Source organism: Pleurodeles waltl, chromosome 9 (genome assembly GCF_031143425.1).
Source record: "Pleurodeles waltl isolate 20211129_DDA chromosome 9, aPleWal1.hap1.20221129, whole genome shotgun sequence".
Taxonomy (NCBI): Eukaryota; Metazoa; Chordata; class Amphibia; order Caudata; family Salamandridae; genus Pleurodeles; species Pleurodeles waltl.
In genome coordinates this window covers 383,520,148-383,540,793 of record NC_090448.1, presented here as the reverse complement: position 1 = coordinate 383,540,793, position 20,646 = coordinate 383,520,148, and the positions used below count along the sequence as shown (strand labels likewise).

The 20,646-nt window shown below is 49.8% G+C and overlaps 1 protein-coding gene across 1 annotated transcript in view; it reads left to right on the top strand.

Annotated features, from left to right (window-relative positions):
* MAP4K1 (mitogen-activated protein kinase kinase kinase kinase 1) overlaps positions 1 to 20,646 on the top strand; it is a 539,453-nt gene that overhangs the window by 465,907 nt on the left and 52,900 nt on the right. Inside the window, exon 29 of the mRNA XM_069206994.1 lies at positions 2,563 to 2,646. Coding sequence (XP_069063095.1) covers positions 2,563 to 2,646 — 84 coding nt within the window. The remainder of the gene's footprint in view (positions 1 to 2,562; positions 2,647 to 20,646) is intronic.

Sequence of the window (20,646 nt, the reverse complement as noted above, 5' to 3'; positions counted from 1 at the left end):
CCACCATGCTGCACTGTGCTGAGTGAAAGGGAAAGGGCAGCAATGTGCTTTATTTACCATCATAAAGCGCATTCTTGTACTTTCCTTGCACTTGCGTACCATGGTGCAAGTGCGGCTGCGTTTCAAGCAGGATTGTTTTCGTACAGCAAGGGGCACTTCCTGGACAAAAATATTTGTCAGAGGCCTTCTCCTCTTTCTTGCAGCACACTTAGAAAGAGGAAACAACAAGGAGAAATAAAGATATTTCTCTTCGTTGCGCCTCCCTTGGAAAGGCGTTGCCTTTTGAAGCATTCGTAGGGTAAACAATGTTGGTAAATATGGGACTGTGCCACAATCCATGGATGGATGCATGGGAACACCCACGTTCCACCCATCGAATGACTCCCTAGGGTTGAGTAATGCAAGGCAGTGATTTGCGCTGCCTTGCGTTACTCTAGGTTTATCAAGCCACTCAGGGCCATGCAGGGTGGCCTTGTCTAGCTTCATAAATCTCACTTAGGGTTTTGTTTCACCCTTGCGTGGCACAAGGGTGTTACAAAACCATTGATAAAAATGTCCCTTAGTGCCCCTGGATGGATATTTTCCAACTTCTTCATCGGAAAAAAGTCCAGGCTAGATTTACTATGGTTTTGTGTCGCCCTTGCTCTGCACAATTTAAATGATAACTCTAGAGTAATGCAAGGCAGCACCAGTCGCTGCTTTGTGTTACTCTGCATCAAGGAAGCGTTCTATGGGTGTAGTGTGGGTGGTCCCATACATCCACCCATGAATTCTGACACCTGGGCTTGCATCAGAATTATACGCCTCCCCACCAGAGGTGTATTGAGGAGAATATCTTTATTTCTCCTCGTTGTTTCCCCTTTCAAAGTGTGCTGCATTCTGCAGCACACAGAAAAAGAAAAATGGCTCTAAAAAGTTTTTGCGCAAGAAGGTGCTCCTTCCTGCACAGAAACATCCCTGCCTATAACTATCTGTGGTCACTTTCAAAACATAAACCAACCCCCTGAGCCCACATGTTTGCCTAAGAAGTATTGACACTATTTTGCAATATTGTGAAAGTGCTTCGAGGTAACTACATGGTAAGAAGTGTGACGTTAAAGAAATCAAGTTAGGTACATATTTAGCTCTTATTTGTCAATTTTTTGATAAACAGCCAAGACCCTGGATACATGCTTCTGGCCTGTGAACCTCAAATTATGAGTGTGCTATCATTCTTAGCCATTAGGCTTGAGAGAGTGTGAAGTGCGCACATGTCTTCTTTAAGTTGACCGTGTTCGTGGGTCTCCTTGTGCAAGACAACACACTATACCATGTTCTCTGTGTCCACCTGGTGTTACCTTTGTCCTTCATAACTCAAAAAAAACTCACACACTAATGGTTGACTGCAATACTCTGGCCTTTATTAATCGTTCCCTGATAAAGAAGGGATTCACAAGAGCCATCTCTCTGGACTGTAGAGAGAATCCATCAAAGAGATCTACTGAAAGTAGACCATAGCCTTCCTGATAGTAGAATCCCATAATCCATGCATGAGTTTTCAGTAAAACATTCATTCTGATGCTTTCATACAGCCCCAGTGGCCCTTATTCACTCTGAACTCATGGACTTCTCTCCACTGATGTCTTCTCATCTTAATTTAAACTCTAGTACCTCCACTCTCTCAAGCAGATCTTAGGGGTCAAATCACCTCACCCTCACATCAGTCTGGCAGTTAAAGAAAAGATTGTTTGAGCTGGTGTGAAAGTGCCCCTCTTTCACCAAGGGCTTGGGCAGGCATTGGATCCCATGCTGGGAAGATTTGCTTGGCATCTGTGCACTGGGTCTGGGCTAGAGCCCACCCCCTCACATGAACAATAGCCCAAACCATGCCCTTACTCACAGACTGGGCCAGACTCCCTTTAGTTTGGAATATTTCAGCACCACGGCAACCACATACTTCTGTGCAGTAGTCAACGACCTCCAGATGTCAACAACACTTCTTTGTCTTTAAAGCTCCACATATGCTGCAGAAATAGGAGGCAGGCAGAGAATCTTCCCTCTGGTAGCTTGAACCAGCCTAGAGCTTTTTGGTTTCTACCCTGTCCCTCCTACGCAGAAGTTCCTTCACAGCTACAGTCCCTCAGATGACATTGGGTTCCCAGATGATATTGAGGCATGGGAAGAAGGGGGGATGGTTCAAGCAGAAACCCTACAGCTCTCAAAGAAATAGTCAACTAAGGGACTAGAACATTTTCACTTCAGATACCCAATCAACCACTCACTTGCTGGTGGTCCTCATTTCCACAGTTGCATGCCAACAAGCGATGTGGTCTCCATTAACACTCCCATTCATCCTTAACCTAAAGAGTGGTTGGGCCTGCTATCAAGTGGCAAATTTCACAGGACCACTGATATGTGTAAAACTATGAATTGGAAGAACAACACTTACCCTGAAAGGTTAAAGAACATATCTTCCAATCCACTCCAATCCATCTGGAGAGATTTAGCCTAGAGGAGAGGGTCAGTTAAAAATAAGGCTGTCCTGGATTCAAATGAACAAAACCCCTCTTTTTTATTCCACAGAAACAATCATGATTGTGAACCTCCAGGGACATCAGCTGAGGGGATTTCCCAAAATCCGGTACAATTTTGCTGTGGAATCTGTAGGTAAGTGACATGGAATTACACTTTTTCTTCTGTTTTCATATTTCTCGGCCCCTTTTTTGTACTTCTTCCATTCCCATTGCTTTCTTTTTCTCTATGGCTGCACCGGCTCAACTACTTATTTCACTCTCTCTCCTTCTAATGTACCTCCTTCAGTCCATTGTTTCAGATGGCACAAGCTGCCCCAGATGCATTGAAAAATAACTACTTGGCTACTATGTATAAGAGAGAGTTTGAGTGAGTCCTCTTTGTCTTTTTATTACAAAAGTGACCTGACCTATGAGTGATACCAGAGATAGGATAGCTGCAAGGGAAGGGGTGATTATGACCCCCATCTGTTGGACTGGCACATAAAACTACCTTAATGTGCTTTCTAGGCCCATCCATTCCCACACAGCATTAGCCTTCAACAAGTCGCTTTTTGGCTTTGTCAGAGATGTACGCTTATGGTTAAAATATCCCCCAAAAAGTGATCATTCCCGTACTTCTGGTACATATTGGGTAGATCTTCAGGTCAGACAGTACTCCCTCCACCAATAAATGCTACCCAACAAATTCAATGTAAATCTTTAGTACAACTCATTGCACAAACACACATGGTTGTTTGAGCTTGATGCATGAACTAACGTATCATAATTGATGCTAATCAGACCAGGTAGCCCAGACAAGTCCACATACACATAATTCTGAAACTTGTCAGCAGAGTTGGAAAAACCACAATTGACACATTTGTTTCATTTAAACAGCCTGGGAATAGAGAGTGTAGTGATGAATCTGCAGAACTTTTCAAGATGCTAGTGATATCCAACATTCAGCTGAGTTTTGGAAGACCAACAGGGCCCATTTAACTCCACACCAGATTGTCCATCTGTGAGAGTAACACACCTCTACCTCTTGACTACTCTGTTGGACATTCACATGTCTACACAGATACTGAAATTCCACTTCTACTTGGGTTTTAGAGCAAAATCTTATGGTGAGACCCAAGGAGTGGTACCCTGTACCTTTTCAGTTATTGCAGCGCCCTTAAGCTCATCAAGTTCCACCTGGACCTGACAATGCACATGGAAAAGAATGTTTCTGTGGCACAAGCCTACCATTTGAACCAGGGGTTAATGTGCATCTTAATTCTACTACCTTTCAGGCATCCTATGCCCTGAGAATGGTCTTTAAAGTCACCTGAACATATCTTCCAGTGAACAAGACTGGAAGTCAAAAGCAAAATGATGAGTTGCAGTGTCTCTGCGGACATATTGCTGAGAATTGTGCCACCAGTATTTTTAGTGACAGAGAATATGGTGTGTTGCTTGTGTATGATGTTGGAGACAAACACACCAGCAACTGAAGGAGGCAATGTGCTGTCATTCTTATGGACTTTTATTTTAGTCACTGTCAGCTTTGAAATGTTGAGAGGGAGTGAAAGTACTTTCAGATCATGACACACACAGTTGCACCATGTCAAACCATTAGGTCATTAGTCTGCATTTGGGGGGATGCTCCCATCTTTCTACTTCCTCACATAGAGTTAACATGAACTTCTTCATCCTACTCCCACCATTTTGCAATGTTTTTACTATCCTCTGACTTGACCAGTCTGGCCTAGTGATTGGGATTCTGGCATAGAATAAAAACAATTTACACAAAATGATGGAGATATATGTAGCAAGCTCTTCTTCATCTTCATCTTGCACACTGAAGCCTGAGGTAGGGAGCCTTTGCAATAAACACACAAACCTTTTTATTTTGTTTCCATTTTCCTAGTGGATCAAGCAACATCCTTGCTTACTGACTCTTCAACTCAGGCCTTGAATGACCACCCTGTGAAAGACACATATATATGCAGGGCAAGGATTTCTGACACTTTGTATGTATGCCTTTATTGATGTTTCGCAGGGTTAAAGTGCTGTATGATTTGGGAATGTATCTCCTACTCTTTGTTCAAGACCCCACACCTGATAGTTTGTAAAGATGTGCAGGACAGATGTCAAGGGACACCTTAGCAACTTCTTTCTCCAGCTTCAATATGAGGTGCTAATAGAATTGGAAGACGTGCCAAACTGCTGGTTAAGTGCTGCTAGTCCGGTGCTAAATTTGAGTTGTTTTTTGCCAGGGCCCTGTCCTGGAGCTCAGTTTTGGTCACATTCATGATTGCAACAGTCAGGTTACTTGTTTATTTTGTATGAAAGCTCTGCTGCTGTAGAGCAGTGGTTCCCAACCTTTTGACTTCTGTGGACCCCCACTTTATCAGTTTTGGAACCTGGGGACCCCCACTGAATCATAATTGGAATCTGAGGACCCCTCAATGAGTCATTACTGAAATCTGGGGACATAGGTGGTCATTACAACCCTGGCGGTCGGTGTTAAAGCGGCGGTAAGACCACCAACACGCCGGCGGTAAAAAGAATGGAATTACGACCGTGGCAGAAACCGCCAACAAAGACAGCCACTTTAACACTCCGACCGCCATGGCGGTACAAACAAACAGCGCGGCGGTCACCGCCAACAGACAGGCGGAAGACAATGTACCGCCCACAGTATCACAACCTACCAATCCGCCAACTTTTCCGGGGCGGATTCACCGCGAACAAAAACATGGCGGAAACAGGACTTCGAAGGGAAAACGCTCACCTCAACACACCCCACGAGGAACCAGGACGCCATGGAACCAGAGCTTCACATATTTCCAGCTTTCATCTTCTTTCTCCTCTACCAGGAGCACGAATGCCGGCGGCGAAGACCACAGTGAGTACTGCACCTACGACACAGGGGAGGGGGAGGGAAAAAACAGGGACACACACATGCAACACGCAACACCTCCACCCCCACCCCCCACCCTCACCCACGACAACACACACACTAATACATATTGATACATCACAGTTACACCCCCCAACCCCCCTGGAAGAATGCAAAGACAAAAGGAAATGAGTGTAACCATTGTAATCTATTAAAATCCAGTACGGGAAAATATATATACACTATTAACAAATATATACACCAAGATTAGAAGTCCAGGTATTGCTCCATTTAAGTCCGTGAAACACTGGGCCCACACTGCATGGGCGAGGCCCACACAAGGTACCCAAACATGACGGAGAGAACACTGCAGGGGCATCAGATAGAAATAAAACAGGCACCTCAGGGGGAAGGGAAAGGGGGGGGCACCTCAGCCGGATGAGTGCACGACGCCAAATCCACGAGGGGGGCACATGCCCACTGTTCAATCCTGGGTAGTGCAAAGCCACAGTCTCTCAATTCTCTACAGTGGGTGGTTTGCCCACTGTTTAATCCTGGGGAGTGCAAAGCCACAGTCTCTCAAGTCTCTACAGTGGGTGGGTTGCCCACTGTTCAATCCTGGGGAGTGCAAAGCCACAGTCTCTCAAGTCTCTACAGTGGGTGGGTTGCCCACTGTTCAATCCTGGGGAGTGCAAAGCCACAGTCTCTCAAGTTTCTACAGTGGTTGGTTTGCCTACTGTTCAATCCTGGGGAGTGCAAAGCCACAGTCTCTCAAGTCTCTACAGTGGGTGGGTTGCCCACTGTTCAATCCTGGGGAGTGCAAAGCCACAGTCTCTCAAGTCGATAATAGTCTCCACTGGTTCTGGAGGGGGCTTTGTGCCCAGAGTGCTTCATCCTGCCAAGGACTGAAGTAGTGGATATATCTCTCCACTGGTTCCGGAGGGGGCTTTGTACCCAGAGTGCTTCATCCTGCCAAGGACTGAGGTAGTGGATGCCTGTCTCCACTGGTTCTGGAGGGGGCTTTGTGCCCAGAGTGCTTCATCCTGCCAAGGACTGAGGTAGTGGATGAATCTCTCCACTGGTTCTGGAGGGGGCTTTGTGCCCAGAGTTCTTCATCCTGCCAAGGACTGAGGTAGTGGATGCCTGTCTCCACTGGTTCTTGAGGGGGCTTTGTGCCCAGAGTGCTTCATCCTGCCAAGGACTGAGGTAGTGGATGTATCTCTCCACTGGTTCTGGAGGGGGCTTTGTGCCCGGAGTGCTTCATCCTGCCAAGGACTGAGGTAGTGGATGTATCTCTCCACTGGTTCTGGAGGGGGGTTTGTGCCCAGAGTGCTTCATCCTGCTCGTGGCGGACTCAGTAGCGTCAGTGCTCTTGGCGCTCATGGGCCAGTGGTGCTTGTGGTGGCGGTGTCCATTGCAGCGGTGCTTGTGGCGGCGGTGTCCTTGGCAGTGGTGCTTGTGGCGGCGGTGTCCATTGCACCGGTGTTTGTGGCGGTGGTGTCCATTGCAGCAGTGCTTGTGGCGGCGGCGGTGTCCATTGCAGCGGTGCTTGTGGCGGCGGTATCCTTGGCAGCGACGCTCTGCTGGCGGTCCTGTCTGGGCCTGCGGGACTGCTGCTGGCAGTCCTGTCTGGGCCAGCGAAGCTGGTGCTGGCGGTCCTGTCTGGGCCAGCGGGGCTGCTGCTGGCGGTCGCATCCTGGCCAGCTGAGCTGGTGCTGGCAGTCCTGTCTGGGTCAGCGGAGCTGGTGCTGGCGGTCCTATCTGGGCCAGCGGGGCTGCTGCTGGCAGTCGCATCCTGGACAGCAGGGCTGATGGCGGTGGCCTCCTGGGCAGCGGGGCTGATGGCGGTCGCCTCCTGGGCAGCGGGCTGGTGCTGGCGGTGGCCTCCTGGGCAGCGGGGCTGATGGCGGTGGCCTCCTGGGCAGCGGGGATGATGGCGGTGGCCACCTGGGCAGCGGGGCTGGTGCTGGCCTCCTGGGCAGCGGGGCTGATGGCGGTTGCCTCCTGGGCAGCGGGGCTGGTGCTGGCGGTGGTCTCTTGGGCAGCGGGGCTGATGGCCTCCTGGGCAGCGGGGCTGATGGCGGTCTTCTCCGCCGTGCCGATCTTCCCAGACTTGCCGGGTTTCTTTTGCCCCTTCCCCATCTTGGAAGCTGCTCTCCACACTACCACCTGTACCCCTGGGAGCGGCTTTGGTGGCTGGTGTCTTCCCCCTCTCCCGCCGGGCACTGGCCAACTTTTGATGCTTGTTGGGTGGCAGTCTCCGAAGGGTATGTCCGAGTGTAGGACCGGTGATCCAATATTGTCACCATGAGTCCTAGAGACGCCTTTCCCATGGAACCCGTTCTCAAGTAGGGGGTGGGTACCTGTTTTACCAGTCAACCTAAGTAAGTGACTGGTTTCTATATATTTCTAAAGAGGTCTGTTATTTAGTTATATGGGTCCTGATGAAGCGTCAGTGGATCGGTATAGACCAATAGACGCGAAACATGTCGACCATATTATAGAGGTGCCTTATAATTTTTAGGACTCTCTAATTTATGTATTTATCTTTTGAAAGACGTATGAACATAACCCTCAACCTCACTTTCAAAACTGTTTTTAACCTTGGTCTTCATCCTTACTATACTTGACCGATTAAATGATGAAGTTTATGGATGATTAACCAATTTTAAATCCCTCTTTTTTCTTCGATGGTGACTTACAGCACCTCTGTTTTGCACTTTTGAATTTTTTAGTCACTATCTCAGAATTCGGCAGAGAGCCCCCTTACGGGGTGCCCACTAGGCATTGCAGTGCCGGCCTAGTGAGGAGCGTTTCCCGATGATGATGCTAGTCATCCATAGTGATGCTTGAGGGCTCTCGCTCCTGAGATCATAGGTCCTTCCCTGTTTTCTTTTTCTTTTTCTTTTTCCATTTGGAACAGTGTACCTGTATATAGTTACTATTATAGGGAGATTGTACACTGGACCAGCAACTCTCCCAGTCCCTCCTTTTGTGTTAGCAACTTTTGATGCTTGACAGGTGGGGGACTGTCCGTGCTGTGGCTCCTTGCCACACTGGCTGCCCTGCTGCCTGGTGCACTCCAGAATCCAGTGACTACTGGCACCACTGATTCCGCCGATGTTGTGGCTGAGGTGCTAGGTTAGGCTATGGAGAGTCGGGCCCTAGGGGACTGAATGGGTGGGGGAGGTGAGGGAAAGAGGTCAAGGATGGACAGGAAAAGTTTCTTGGGAACACTGGGACGGGTAGCTGGAGGGTGTTTGGGAGTGGAGGAAGAGGTTGTGGTTGCAGGAGGTGTACGTTTGGTGACTTTGGGTGAAGGTGCATGTGCTGGAGGCTGTCGTGCGGTGGATGGCTGTTGGGTAGGTGTGTGCCTGCGTTTGTGTACCTTGGGAGGTGGCGTCACAGACACACTGGTAGAGGACACAGGGGATGTGTGAATTGTAGTGGGGGTGGTGACTGCACGTGAGCGAGGGTGTGGTGTGATGGAAGTTGTGGCTGTAGATGTAGTGCATGCAGGTGTGAGTGGAGACGAGACTGGGAGGAAGGAGGGAGAAAAGGAGGAGGGGGACATAGTGGAGGCAGTGGATGTTGCTATGTCTGCATGTGTGTGATGTTTGCGTGAGTGCCTGTGGGATGTGTGGTGCTTATGTTTGCCTGAGCTTCCTTTGTGTGTTGGGGTGTGTGCATGCTGGTCTGATGGTGTGCTTGGGATAGGCTGAGGTACAGGGGTGTGGGTCTGGGTAGAGGAAGTTGGAGGGGGGAGGCTAGAGACAGGGACAATGGCTGCCATCAGTGATGAGGCCAGAGTCTGAAAAGCTCGCTGAAGGGCTGCCTGACCAGAATGAATGCCCTCCAGGAATGCATTAGTCTGTTGCAACTGCCTCTCTACACCCTGGATGGCATTCAAAGTGGTAGACTGCCCAACAGTGAGGGACCTGATGAGGTCAATGGCCTCCTCACTGAGGGCAGCAGGGGTGACTGGGGTAGGGGCTGAGGTGCCTGGGGCGAAGGTGATGCCCACCCTCCTGGGTGAGCGGGCACAGGGCAAAGGCTGAGGGGCTGCTGGGAGGGCGGTGCTGGAAGGGGGGGTGGCGGCTGTACCTGTACATGGGGGGGCACAGATGGGCCCACCACCACAAGGGAGCTCCCATCAGAGGACGAGTCTGTATCACTGGTGTCAGCTCCTGTCCCCGCCGTGGAGCTCCCCTCGCCCTCCGTCCCACTGGTGAAATCCGACTCCGTAGTGTCACCCTCCAGGGCCATGTGGGATGCAGCTCCCTCCTGCTCCGGTGCCACTGCTCCTCTGCCTGATGATGCTAATGCACACAAGAACAGGGAGACCACAAAAAGGGGGGTGACAGAAGAAAGACATGTTGAGTGCATGCATTACCGCTACTGTTGGCGGACACGACAGACACAGAAGCCCCCTGCACTACGCCGCGCACTTGGGGTCCACTATTCAATCCCTGGGACATGGCCTACAAGGCTATGGCCGACATCTGCACACATGGATGTCACAGGAGCCTGACTAGGTGTAGTTGGCACTGTACACAGGTGGGGTGCCACATGGCCTGCCTGAAAAAGGAGACCTAACCAGCACACTCGCCCTGGCCTAGGGGAACCCACAGCCCACCTCCCCCACCCAGACACTTCCACTGCGCGCTGAATCAGCTGAATGAGAGTGTACTCACCCCCTTGTTGCTGCTGTGATGCCCTCAAGCACCCATCCAACTCCGAGTACGCCACCACCAGGATCCTGAACATCAGGCGGGTCATGGTTCGACGGGCACCCCTCCCACGTTGGGAGGCCATCCCCAGCTGGGCCTCCCCGTCTTCTTGCTCCAGCGGCGAATGTCCTCCCATCTCTTACAGCAGTGGGTGCTCCGTCTGTGATAGACACCCAGGGTCCGGACATCCTTGGCGATGGCACGCCAAATATCCTTCTTCTGGTGTGCGCTGACCTAAAGGAATTGTACAGGGGAAAAAGAGAAGTTATTTCCAACTGCACCGTCACAGTAATTGGCCCACATCCCTACCCTTGCCACGTGGCACATGCACTCACCGTCGTTCCATGCACGCCTCATTCCCCCCCCCCCCTTTCTTTCATCCACCCCACTCCACACAGGCATAGCCCATACAGCATGCTCCCAGTGTACTTACCTGTTTGTCTGGAGGACCGTAGAGTAGCGTGTACTGGGGGAGGACCCCATCCACGAGTTTCTCCAACTCCTCCAATGTGAAGGCAGGGGCCCTTTCCCCAGACGTACGAGCCATTGTCTCTTCCAGACTGAGGTCACAGCAGCACTTGCAGTGTAGGTCCTCTCCAGTCGAAGATCAGGTATCGAGTGAATGAACAGATAGAAAATGGCGGTCACGTCCGCGGTGATGCGTACCGTCACCGCCGGCGTACATCGTCATTGGCTCCTGGGACCCATAGGGTCCAATGTTAACCAATGCAGAATTGCGCCGCGGTCTTCGACCGCCTACCGCGACGGTGTACAACACCAGCGCAGTTACCTCATATCCCATTGTCCCACTTTACAGGTCAGGCAGCCGCCATTTCAGGGGCCCACATGGCTCTATTTTTAAATGCGTCGCACATAACTAGGCCTTGCCTCTACACTCATACATGCTTATTTCGGATAATGATTCGTGTTCTGTGTAAGCTGTGTGTACGTACCTCTGAGTTGGTTGACTCTGGGCTCGTTGTTGTCCTTCAAAGGCACCGTCCGCTGGGACATGTGAGGAGATGGCGGCATCCTCCGGTGTACAGACCGCTGGTGGACCTGTCGACAATGGAGGAAAGACATGTAATCATCACATACAGGCTAGATCGTGCCACAATCCTGGAACTGTGTGACCAGTTGGAGCCAGACCTGATGTCAGCTATCCGCCATCCCACAGGGATCCCCCTTCAAGTGCAGGTGCTGTCAGTACTCCATTTCCTTGCAAGTGGGTCATTTCAAACAACAGTGGCCATAGCATCAGGGATGTCCCAGCCTATGTTTTCCAACGTGTTGTCCAGAGTGTTGTCTGCCCTGCTAAAACACATGCAGAGCTACATCGCATTCCCTCAGGTGGAGGATTTGCCTACAGTGAAAGGTGACTTCTGTGGCCTGGGACATATCCCCAACATCATAGGTGCCATTGAGGTGACACATGTGGCCTTGGTCCCCCACCCGCAGGAGTGAACAGGTGTACAGAAACCGGAAGAGTTATAATTCGATGAATGTGCAGATGGTGTGTTTGGCAGACCAGTACATCTCCCATGTGAATGCCAAATTCCCTGGCTCAGTGCATGACGCTAACATCCTGCGGAATAGCAGCATCCCTTACGTGATTGGGCAACTCCAGAGGCACCGGGTGTGGCTATTAGGTGAGCACCTGGAACCAAATCAGTGGGAATAGTTGTCAGGGTCTGGGGATATCCCTACAGGTTAGGGTGTGTCTAACAGTTGTCTCTCGCCTTTTTCAGGTGACTCTGGTTACCCCAACCTGTCATGGCTACTGACCCCAGTGAGGAATCCCAGGACAATGGCAGAGGAACGCTACAATGAGGCCCATGGGCAAACTAGGAGGACTATAGAGTGGACCTTCGGCCTCCTGAAGGCCAGGTTCCGGTGCCTCCATATGACAGGTGGTTCCCTATTCTACTCACCAAAGAAGGTGTGCCAGATCATCGTGGCCTGCTGCATGCTTCACAACTTAGTTTTGCGATGACAGGTGCCTTTTCTGCAGGAGGATGGTCCAGATTGAGGTGTTGTGGCGGCTGTGGAGCCTGTGGACAGTGAAGACGAGGAAGCAGAAGAAGAGGACCTCGACAACAGGAACTCGGTTATCCTGCAATACTTCCAGTGAGACACAGGTGAGAAGACAAAACTGCCTACTACATGTACTTTAACACTACTACCTCTCTACTGTCTGTCCTTTTCACCCAGTGTATGGTCACTGAGTTGTCACTTTCCCTTACGATTTCACAGATGTGGGTCCCACTGTGTAACATCTGCTGTGTTTCCTCATAGACTAGAGCTGTGTGACATAGGTATGTTGACATTACAATTGAAAGAGCATTTTGTCACTGTAATTGCTAATACACTATTTCTAAATCACAGACAGACTCCAGATTGTTTTGTGCTTTAAGGGTGTTTATTTAAGTGCTCAATATTGGAGGGTGCTGTAAAATGGGGAGGGGTGATGGTGGAGGAATGTCCATGGCAGAGTCCAGTCTCTCAGTCTCACAGGTGCATTGTCCAAAGGGGCATAGGAAGTGGAGCTGGGGCAGTTTGAGGATGGACAGGGTGACAAGGTGTGACAAAAGGTCTCATTTCTTGGCGGGGGTCTTGGCATCGTTCTCTGTCTTTGTCCTGGATCTCAGGGACCGTTTGTGGGGTGGTTCTCCATCTGCAGGGGGTGGGGTGCTGGTGTGGTGGTCCTGTGGCGGTGCCTCCTATCCACTAGCGCCGGCGGAGGTGGTGGGCAGTTCGTCGTCCAGGCTAGTGTCAGGGGCCCCTTGTTGTGCCACAGTGTCCCTCCTGGTGTTGAGTACTTCCTTCAGCACCCCTACGATGGTGCCCAGGGTGGAAATGATGGATCTGAGTTCCTCCCTGAAGCCCAAATACTGTTCCTCCTGCAGCCGCTGGGTCTCCTGAAACTTGACCAGTACCGTTGCCATCATCTCCTGGGAATGATGGTGCGCTCCCATGATGTTGGAGAGGGCCTCATGGAGAGTGGGTTCCCTGGGTCTGTCCTCCCCCTGTCGCACAGCAGCCCTCCCAGTTCCCCTGTGCTCCTGTGCCTCTGTCCCCTGAACGGTGTGCCCACTGCCACTGCCCCCAGGTCCCTGTTGTTGTTCGGGTGGTGGGTTAACCTGGGTTTCCTGTAGTGGTGGACACACTGCTGCTTGACGTGTCCTGGGGACAGAGGTATGGGCCCGCTGGGTGGGTGCTGTGCTGGTGTTTCCAGAGGGGGGATGCTCTGTGGTGGCCTGTGACTGTGTGAGGGGAACCGACTGTCCCGAGGTCCCAGATGGGCCGGGCTGGTCGTCTAGATCCAGTTGGACAGAGCTGCTGTCATCACTGTGGGCCTCTTCTGTTGGTGGTGTGGACATGTGTGCGGTGACGTTGGGTAGGGGTCCTGCAGGGGTGTAAAAGCATGATTATTGCATCTGTGTGTACCATGGTGGGCAATGGGTGGGTGACCGTGTACCCCAGTGCTTGCATTTCTGTGTGGGACCTTGTGTGATGATGGTTTAGGGGGGTGTATGGGTATGTCCTGTGGCCATGCATTGGTGATGGGTGTCCATGCTTTGGTGTTGCATGCAGGGCTTGGTGTTGGGATGTGTGGTTTGTGATAGTGGGACATGTGTGAGGAGTTGGAGTGATGGGGGTGAGGGCGAGGGTGGGGGTATGTGATGGCATGCAGGTAGGGTGGGGGTTGTAATAGTTAAGGTTTGACTTATTAGAGTCCATTCCTCCAGCTACTCCTTTGAGGCCCTCAGGATGCAGAATCGCCAAGACTTGCTCCTCCCATGTTGTTAGTTGTGGGGGAGGAGGTGGGGGTCTGCCGCCAGTCCTCTGTACCGCAAGGTGGTGGCTGGATACCACGGAACACACCTTCCCTCGTAGGTCGTTCCACCTCTTCCTGATATCATCCCTATTTCTTGGGTGCTGTCCCACTGCGTTGACCCTGTCCACTATTCTTCGCCATATCTCCATCTTCCTAGCTATGGAGGTGTGCTGCACCTGTGATCCAAATAGCTGTGGCTCTACCCGGATGATTTCCACCACCATGACCCTGAGCTCCTCCTCAGAGAACCTGGGGTGTCTTTGCAGTGCCATTGGGTGGTGTGGGTGATGTGTGGGGTGGTGTGTGTTGTGATATGTGGGGTGATATTTAGTGGTGTGTTGTGTGGGGTGCGTGGATGTTATGTGGGTGATGGTGTTGTGTGCCTGTGGATGCTTGGTTGTAGATTGTAGTGCCTCTCTCTGGCCTTCTTTCGGGATTTTGGTCGTAGGGATTTGTGGGTGATGTGGGTGTGTATTTTATATTGTATTGGATGTGTGAGAGTGGTGTGTGTATGTGTATCAGGTGTGTGTATTTGGAATTGTCCAATGTGGCTGTGTTTTGTAAATGTGTGTGTATTTTGAGCGCAGTGGTGTGTACCGCTAATGGAATACCGCGGTTGAAAGACCGCCGCGTGGATTCGTGGGTCGTGATAGTGTGGGCGTATTTCTGTTGGAGTGACAGTGGAGGTTTTGTTTTCGCCAGTTTATCACTGACCTTTGGTGTGGGGGACTTGTGTGGGTGTCTGAATTTTGGCAGATTCCGAGCTGTGGGTCATAATAGCTGTGGCAGATTTACGCCACGGCGGCGGTGTGTTGGCGGTCTTCTGCAAGGCGGTAAGCGGCTTTTACCGCCAATTTTGTAATGACCTCCATAATCTGTTAATATTACTACATTTTCTAAGCAGTCACAGAGCCCCTGAGGCTTTGCGGGGACCACAGGTTTGAAACCCCTGCTGTAGAGTATACTTACTAACTGCGAGTAATCTACATTTTTTATTTCAAGAAAAGCATTGGCACCACATCAAAGGTGCAGCGGGGCCATTTACACAATAGCCACCCTCAAGCCCTCTTCACTGCCCCCCACTTCCTTAAGTATTGGGAACCACTGGCTTACTAACTATTGGCAGCCATGAACCATGGTACCATAGCTATATATACTTCCTGCCGGACTTCCACTGAATCATTCAGAAATATGGGACCGGCTGGTTAGTCCGATATTGGTGTAGCCACATTTATATTTAGAAACTAGTCCACAATAAATAGGCGCTCTGAAATGGACCCATGTCAGGCAAATAGAATAGCCAGTCCTCTTTTTTCGTTGAATTATACTTTTAGTTTGTTTTCCTTCATGAATGTAGAACTACAAATAACATGATGCAAATGAAAAGCAGCACTGGAAAAGCAACATAGAGCAGACATCGAACATCCCAGGAATAACCGTACTCTGCCTAAATAGGGAACACTGCTTATTTAAAATAAGTGGTAAAATGCAGTGTATATGTGTATTGGTATTTCTATAGTGCTGTGAAGAAAATATAGTTATGGAACAATGGAACACCCTATATTGCAATGGGACTCACATAGATCAACTATATTAGAGAAAGGGTCAGAATAAGAGGTCCAGTACTTGCAGTGGATGATGACAGCCGGTAAATGTTTGAATCCTGAAACACTATAGTTATTTATTGTTTTTAACTTCTTAAGGACAGCTTCACAGTAATTATCTGGTAAGGTGAACATACAGGAATAGTTTTTAACTTGTTCTCCAGTGAGGTGGAGCGCAATGAGGTGTTTGGTGGCAGCACCTCTCACCGTGATGGTTGATAAATAGCTTTGCTGTGTCAGCACCATTACCCACAACGAAGGATGGAGCAGTGCTAAATTTGAGCCAGTGCTTTGTGGTGTTCGGCACCGGCATTAAATTGCCAACACCAGCACTTGACAGCTGCCACATGGTGGCACTGTTTTTTATAATTTAAAGATGAGCAGAACAACAGTTGTCTACTAATTCAATGTACTACTAATACCTGCCGCCCAAGCCATTTTTCTAGCAGTATGAATTGTCACACTTGTAGCAGTGTGATGGTTCGGAGTTGTGTAAGCACAGCCATTGGCAGCGCTGGCAGTGAAAATATGTGGTGCAAGCTGCGTGACCTCCTGGCGGGGGCCCTGGCACTTATTTTTATACAAATTAAGCACTGGGATGGAGAGTGCAGCATGTGAAAAGGCAACGGAGGTGGTGCTGAGAAAGGCTACCTTCTTGCGATAACAGGTGGCAGCTCTTAGCCAGAAAAGCTAATGTCTTCAGCAGGGACTTGCAGTCGGTAGCAGAAAGCAGTAATATACACAACAGCGTAATCTCCTGCACACAACAGGAATGAAGAGCATTGAAGGTGCACAACCAGTAATCTATAAACAGCTCTTTGCTTGACCAATCAGGGATAGACTCCCTTCAAACACCTGCCATAAATGGAAACAACAGGAACCCCCACAAGTTGCAGGTTTACAGGCTCGCTCACCCAGCATAAAGCCAAGCAGCCAGCATATAAGCACTAGCAAAGCTAATAAGCCTGGAGTTAGCTGCCACTCTTTTAGATTTGTCAATGCTCATTTTCAAATTTGCTAGGGAAATTCCGGCCCCTCAGCAGTCTAAAACAAATATTGGCTGAAATCAAAAATATATATTTTTTTGGTCTCAGAAAGCACACATTGCCCTAGTTTTCCTTGGATTTTAAGGAAACTAGTTGTGTGTAGATGAGCTCCTTGTGAAAAGTCTGAATGCCGTCACTAATAATAAGCCAGGGCCTTAAGTGGGCTGACCGACTGCCCTATGTTGTAGTAGGTGGAAGAAAGATGTGATTGACCCAGTGCTAGACCAATGGATGAAGGGGACTGGTTGAAAAGTAAAACTCCTTTGAGTAAGCATATTGTACGAATATTTTCAGTACACTCAAAAGTTTCTTTCTAACGCCAGACCTAATTATCAGAAGCAGGTCCTCAACAGGGAAGAGGGAGTGACGCTCAGCAGACCACCAGAAGTGCACACAGGTGTTGGGGTATGCAGTCCCCACTGATGAGCGAGCTCCATTGCACATATGCAGATGTCATGTAACAAAACTAACATGTATGGCTGTATCACAGGGACAAAGAAGGAAGAGACTTGTCTCATCTCTAGTGTTTGATCATTGTGCATGGATTGGGCTCCTTGTGAAATGGCTGAATGTCATAGGCCTTCTAAGGTTCCACGGCAAGACTGAACGCCCACACAATTGGCTGGTAAACATACATGCGAGTTTGTTTGACAGTTATCTTAGTTCTTCGAGATTTTGCTTGCAGTAAGTAGATACTATCGGAGACTTCACATCACTATTATACATAGAGTAATAGTGGGTTTTTGTTTAGCCCCTTCATCCATTGATTTACAAACGGAATGACTACCGTCCTGTGGGTGAGACTAAACCGGCCAAACTACAAAGCTGATGGTGCTATCACCTCCCCATCAATTCATGCAACCCTGATCCTGTTGGTCAAAACACTCTTATCGCTTGTGCGTCACTGGATGTAGTGTCCTGCTGAACATGTAATGATGCTGCCCCTCCCTAGGGGCTGTGCTAACAACCACCCCTCACCCATCAAACACAGGCATCATCAGTCAGGTGACCCTGCTCATAAAAGAGGCCAGCGCACGTGCCCTGGGCCAGTTATGCACACCAGAACATAGGTTGATGTCATCCTTTATTTTAGTAAGTTGGCCTAGGGCCCACAACTGTACAATGGCGACAAGGCAGTCTGACCCCGAATGCTTCCTGATGCCATATGCCCAGCGTGTGGCCTGAACTGTGGTACAGCATCTGATCATCTTATTGGTGGGAGACGAACTGCAGCTCGAGAAGGCCTGTACACGAAGGGTCCATACCAGTGGTCAAGATCCGGTGAGCAGCACAATATTCTGCTCTGAACTAAACCACCTATCTAGTGTCAACCAGCTGGGGAGGCACTTCCTCAGCTCTTTACACCAGCAGTGCAGCCTAGTGTCATGCCACACACGGATAAGGGTCCTCGCTGCACCTGTTGACAGGAACCTGCAAATAGAGAGGACTGAGAGGGGACAAGGGCCCATTGCAGGCTAACAGGCAGACAGAGAGGGGTATATTTATACTTGTTTTGCGCCAAATTTGCGTCATTTTTTTCAATGCAAATATGGTGCAAAACTAACTCCATATTTATACTTTGACGCTAGACCTGTCCAGCGCCAAGGTTTTGGAGTTAAAGTCATTTTTGGGACGTGGAAACCTACCTTGGTTCAATGAGATGCAAGGTGGGCATTCCCGTGCAAAAAATGACTCTATGGCCTTAGCTCCATATTTATCCCCTTGTGCTAAAATCACGCACGGGGGAAGGGGTCAAATAATGGTGCAAAGCTTGGTTTGCACCATTATTTAACACCTGGGTCAGGGCAGGCTTAGGAGACCTGTGGACCCATTTCCATTATCAGTGACCATGGAAAGAGCCCACAGGTGCCCACCCAAGCCCCAGGAACACCCACACCCACACCAGGAGGACACCAGAGGATGGGTAACCCCATCCCAGGTACGTACAGGTAGGTAGAGGTAAGTAGTTACCTTTTTTTTCTTTTGTGCCACAGGGGGGCCTAACTTGGGTCCCCCTAAATGGCCATTGGGCTGGGGGGGGGCATGACTCCTGTCTTTACTTAGACAGGAGTCATGTCCATGGGGGTTGTGCGTCTAACAATAGCGCTAGTCAGGTTAGAGTCATTATTTTGACTCTAACCTGACTAGCGCCATTATTTTGTGCGCAACCTTCAGTTTTCCCTATGCCTTCCCACCCGGTTAGCGTCATGTATTTTGACGCTAACCGGGCCTTTGCGCCAGCTTGCGCCATTCCGTAAACATGCCAACTGGCTGGCGCTCTGTAATGGTGCTAGCCGGCGCTATGCTTTTTGCTGCAAACCAGCGCTAACGCAGGTTTGCAGCAAAAAGGGTAAATCAGGGCCAAAGTATCTCCCAACTTTGGGCATGGAAGATACATGGGCAAAGCAACCCCGATGCCACATGCAGCACCACTCTGTATGCCCAGAGAAAGGTGTTTGGCCCCCACCATGTGGATGCAGGAGAATGCTACAGACTCTGCTGGCAGCCCAGAGCCTTCCCACTCTCTGCCTTTCAAGGGGGTCATGCATTGCACCAGCCCCCGAGAATTCAAGTGCAGGGCTGGCTGCCTCCTCTCAGACCCTTCTCTGCCTAGGTGAGATGAGCAAAGAGCGCCTCCAGAGAATCTCAAAGATACCGGCACTAGAACAGGGGCTGGGGCAGAGGACACTGCGCAATTGCCCAGCCCAGCAATCCAAACATGGCATTCTCAGCGAGAGTGCAGTAGCTAATATAGTAAGTGAGAGTCACCACAGCCGAGGAACCCACAAACAAAATAGCGCTGTCCTCACCCACTGACACTGAATCAAAGAAAGCTGTGTGGGGAAAGGAAAACTATGGCTTGAACGGCCCAAAAAAGGTGAAAGACAGGTTAAAAGAGTCAAAGCCTGGACAAGATGAAAACTTTTAGGCTGTAACTCAGCATAAAAACAAGCATAGATAGACACAGGCTCTATGCTCACAGCAAGAAGGCCAACCCCTACCTGTATTCAATCCTCAACCAGGGCAGTATGTATCCTAGTGGCAAAAACCAAAGCCACCATAGTGGCACTAAGACAGAAGAGGCCAGACATATCCATGGTGAGAGCTTATCCATAAGGATTTATGCCTCCAGTACCACTATTTGGGAAATCCATTAAAAAGGGCAAAAGAGTGTCCCATGAACTTGGATACGGAAGCATAAATTTATGAGATTATCCATGCCGACCAAACCAAACAGCAGAGATATAATGTGCATCAGAGTTTTAGAGCAGCAAAACTTGAATCCTTTTCTGCATTAGGTTCAATCTCCTGCCAAAGTCTGTTACCACCACAGCTTCCAGCTGCCCACACACACGCTCTGGGTCCAGAGACGAAGCATCCAGAAGTCCCCTCCCCAATAAAGAGTGGGGAGTAGGGTGGGGGAGCGTGGGGGAGCACACAGACTGAGCTCTCCCTCCAATACTAATTAATCATAGACTGAAGCTCACAAACCCTTTTAGCCAGGACCACCAGTAGTGCCTTTTTGATGATCTAAGCTTGCTATGCAGACGTTATCCCAAGCAGCAGAAGAATCCCAAGGAAAGCACAGCTGGACCAGAAGGTGGACAGAAGCACACAATGCCTCAACCGTAGTCTAGACACTAGGACCATATTGTCCTGCACCCTTAAGGCACACCGTGCCACACCCCACCAGCCATGCCTGATGGCACTGATGCCTCAATATGCAAGTAATGCACCATCTAGAGAAAGGAAGCAGAAACAGAGCCCACAGAAGAAGGTCCCGGAAGAGGGAACACCATGGAGTAGGAGCTCCAAGAAAGTCCCTGAAGAGGAAACACGAGACACGTGGCATGACCCCACACCGCACTCAAGAGGAAAAGGAGAACCAGATCAGTGACTGCCCTGATCATTATGAAGCCTGAGCCCAACGTCCGAGGCCAAGATAAGCGACTGCCCTGATCATTAAGAAGCTTGAGCTCAACACCTGAGGCCGGTGACTGGACTACATAGACCGTCGACCTCTGAGAGGCCATTTTGTTCTGTCTCAA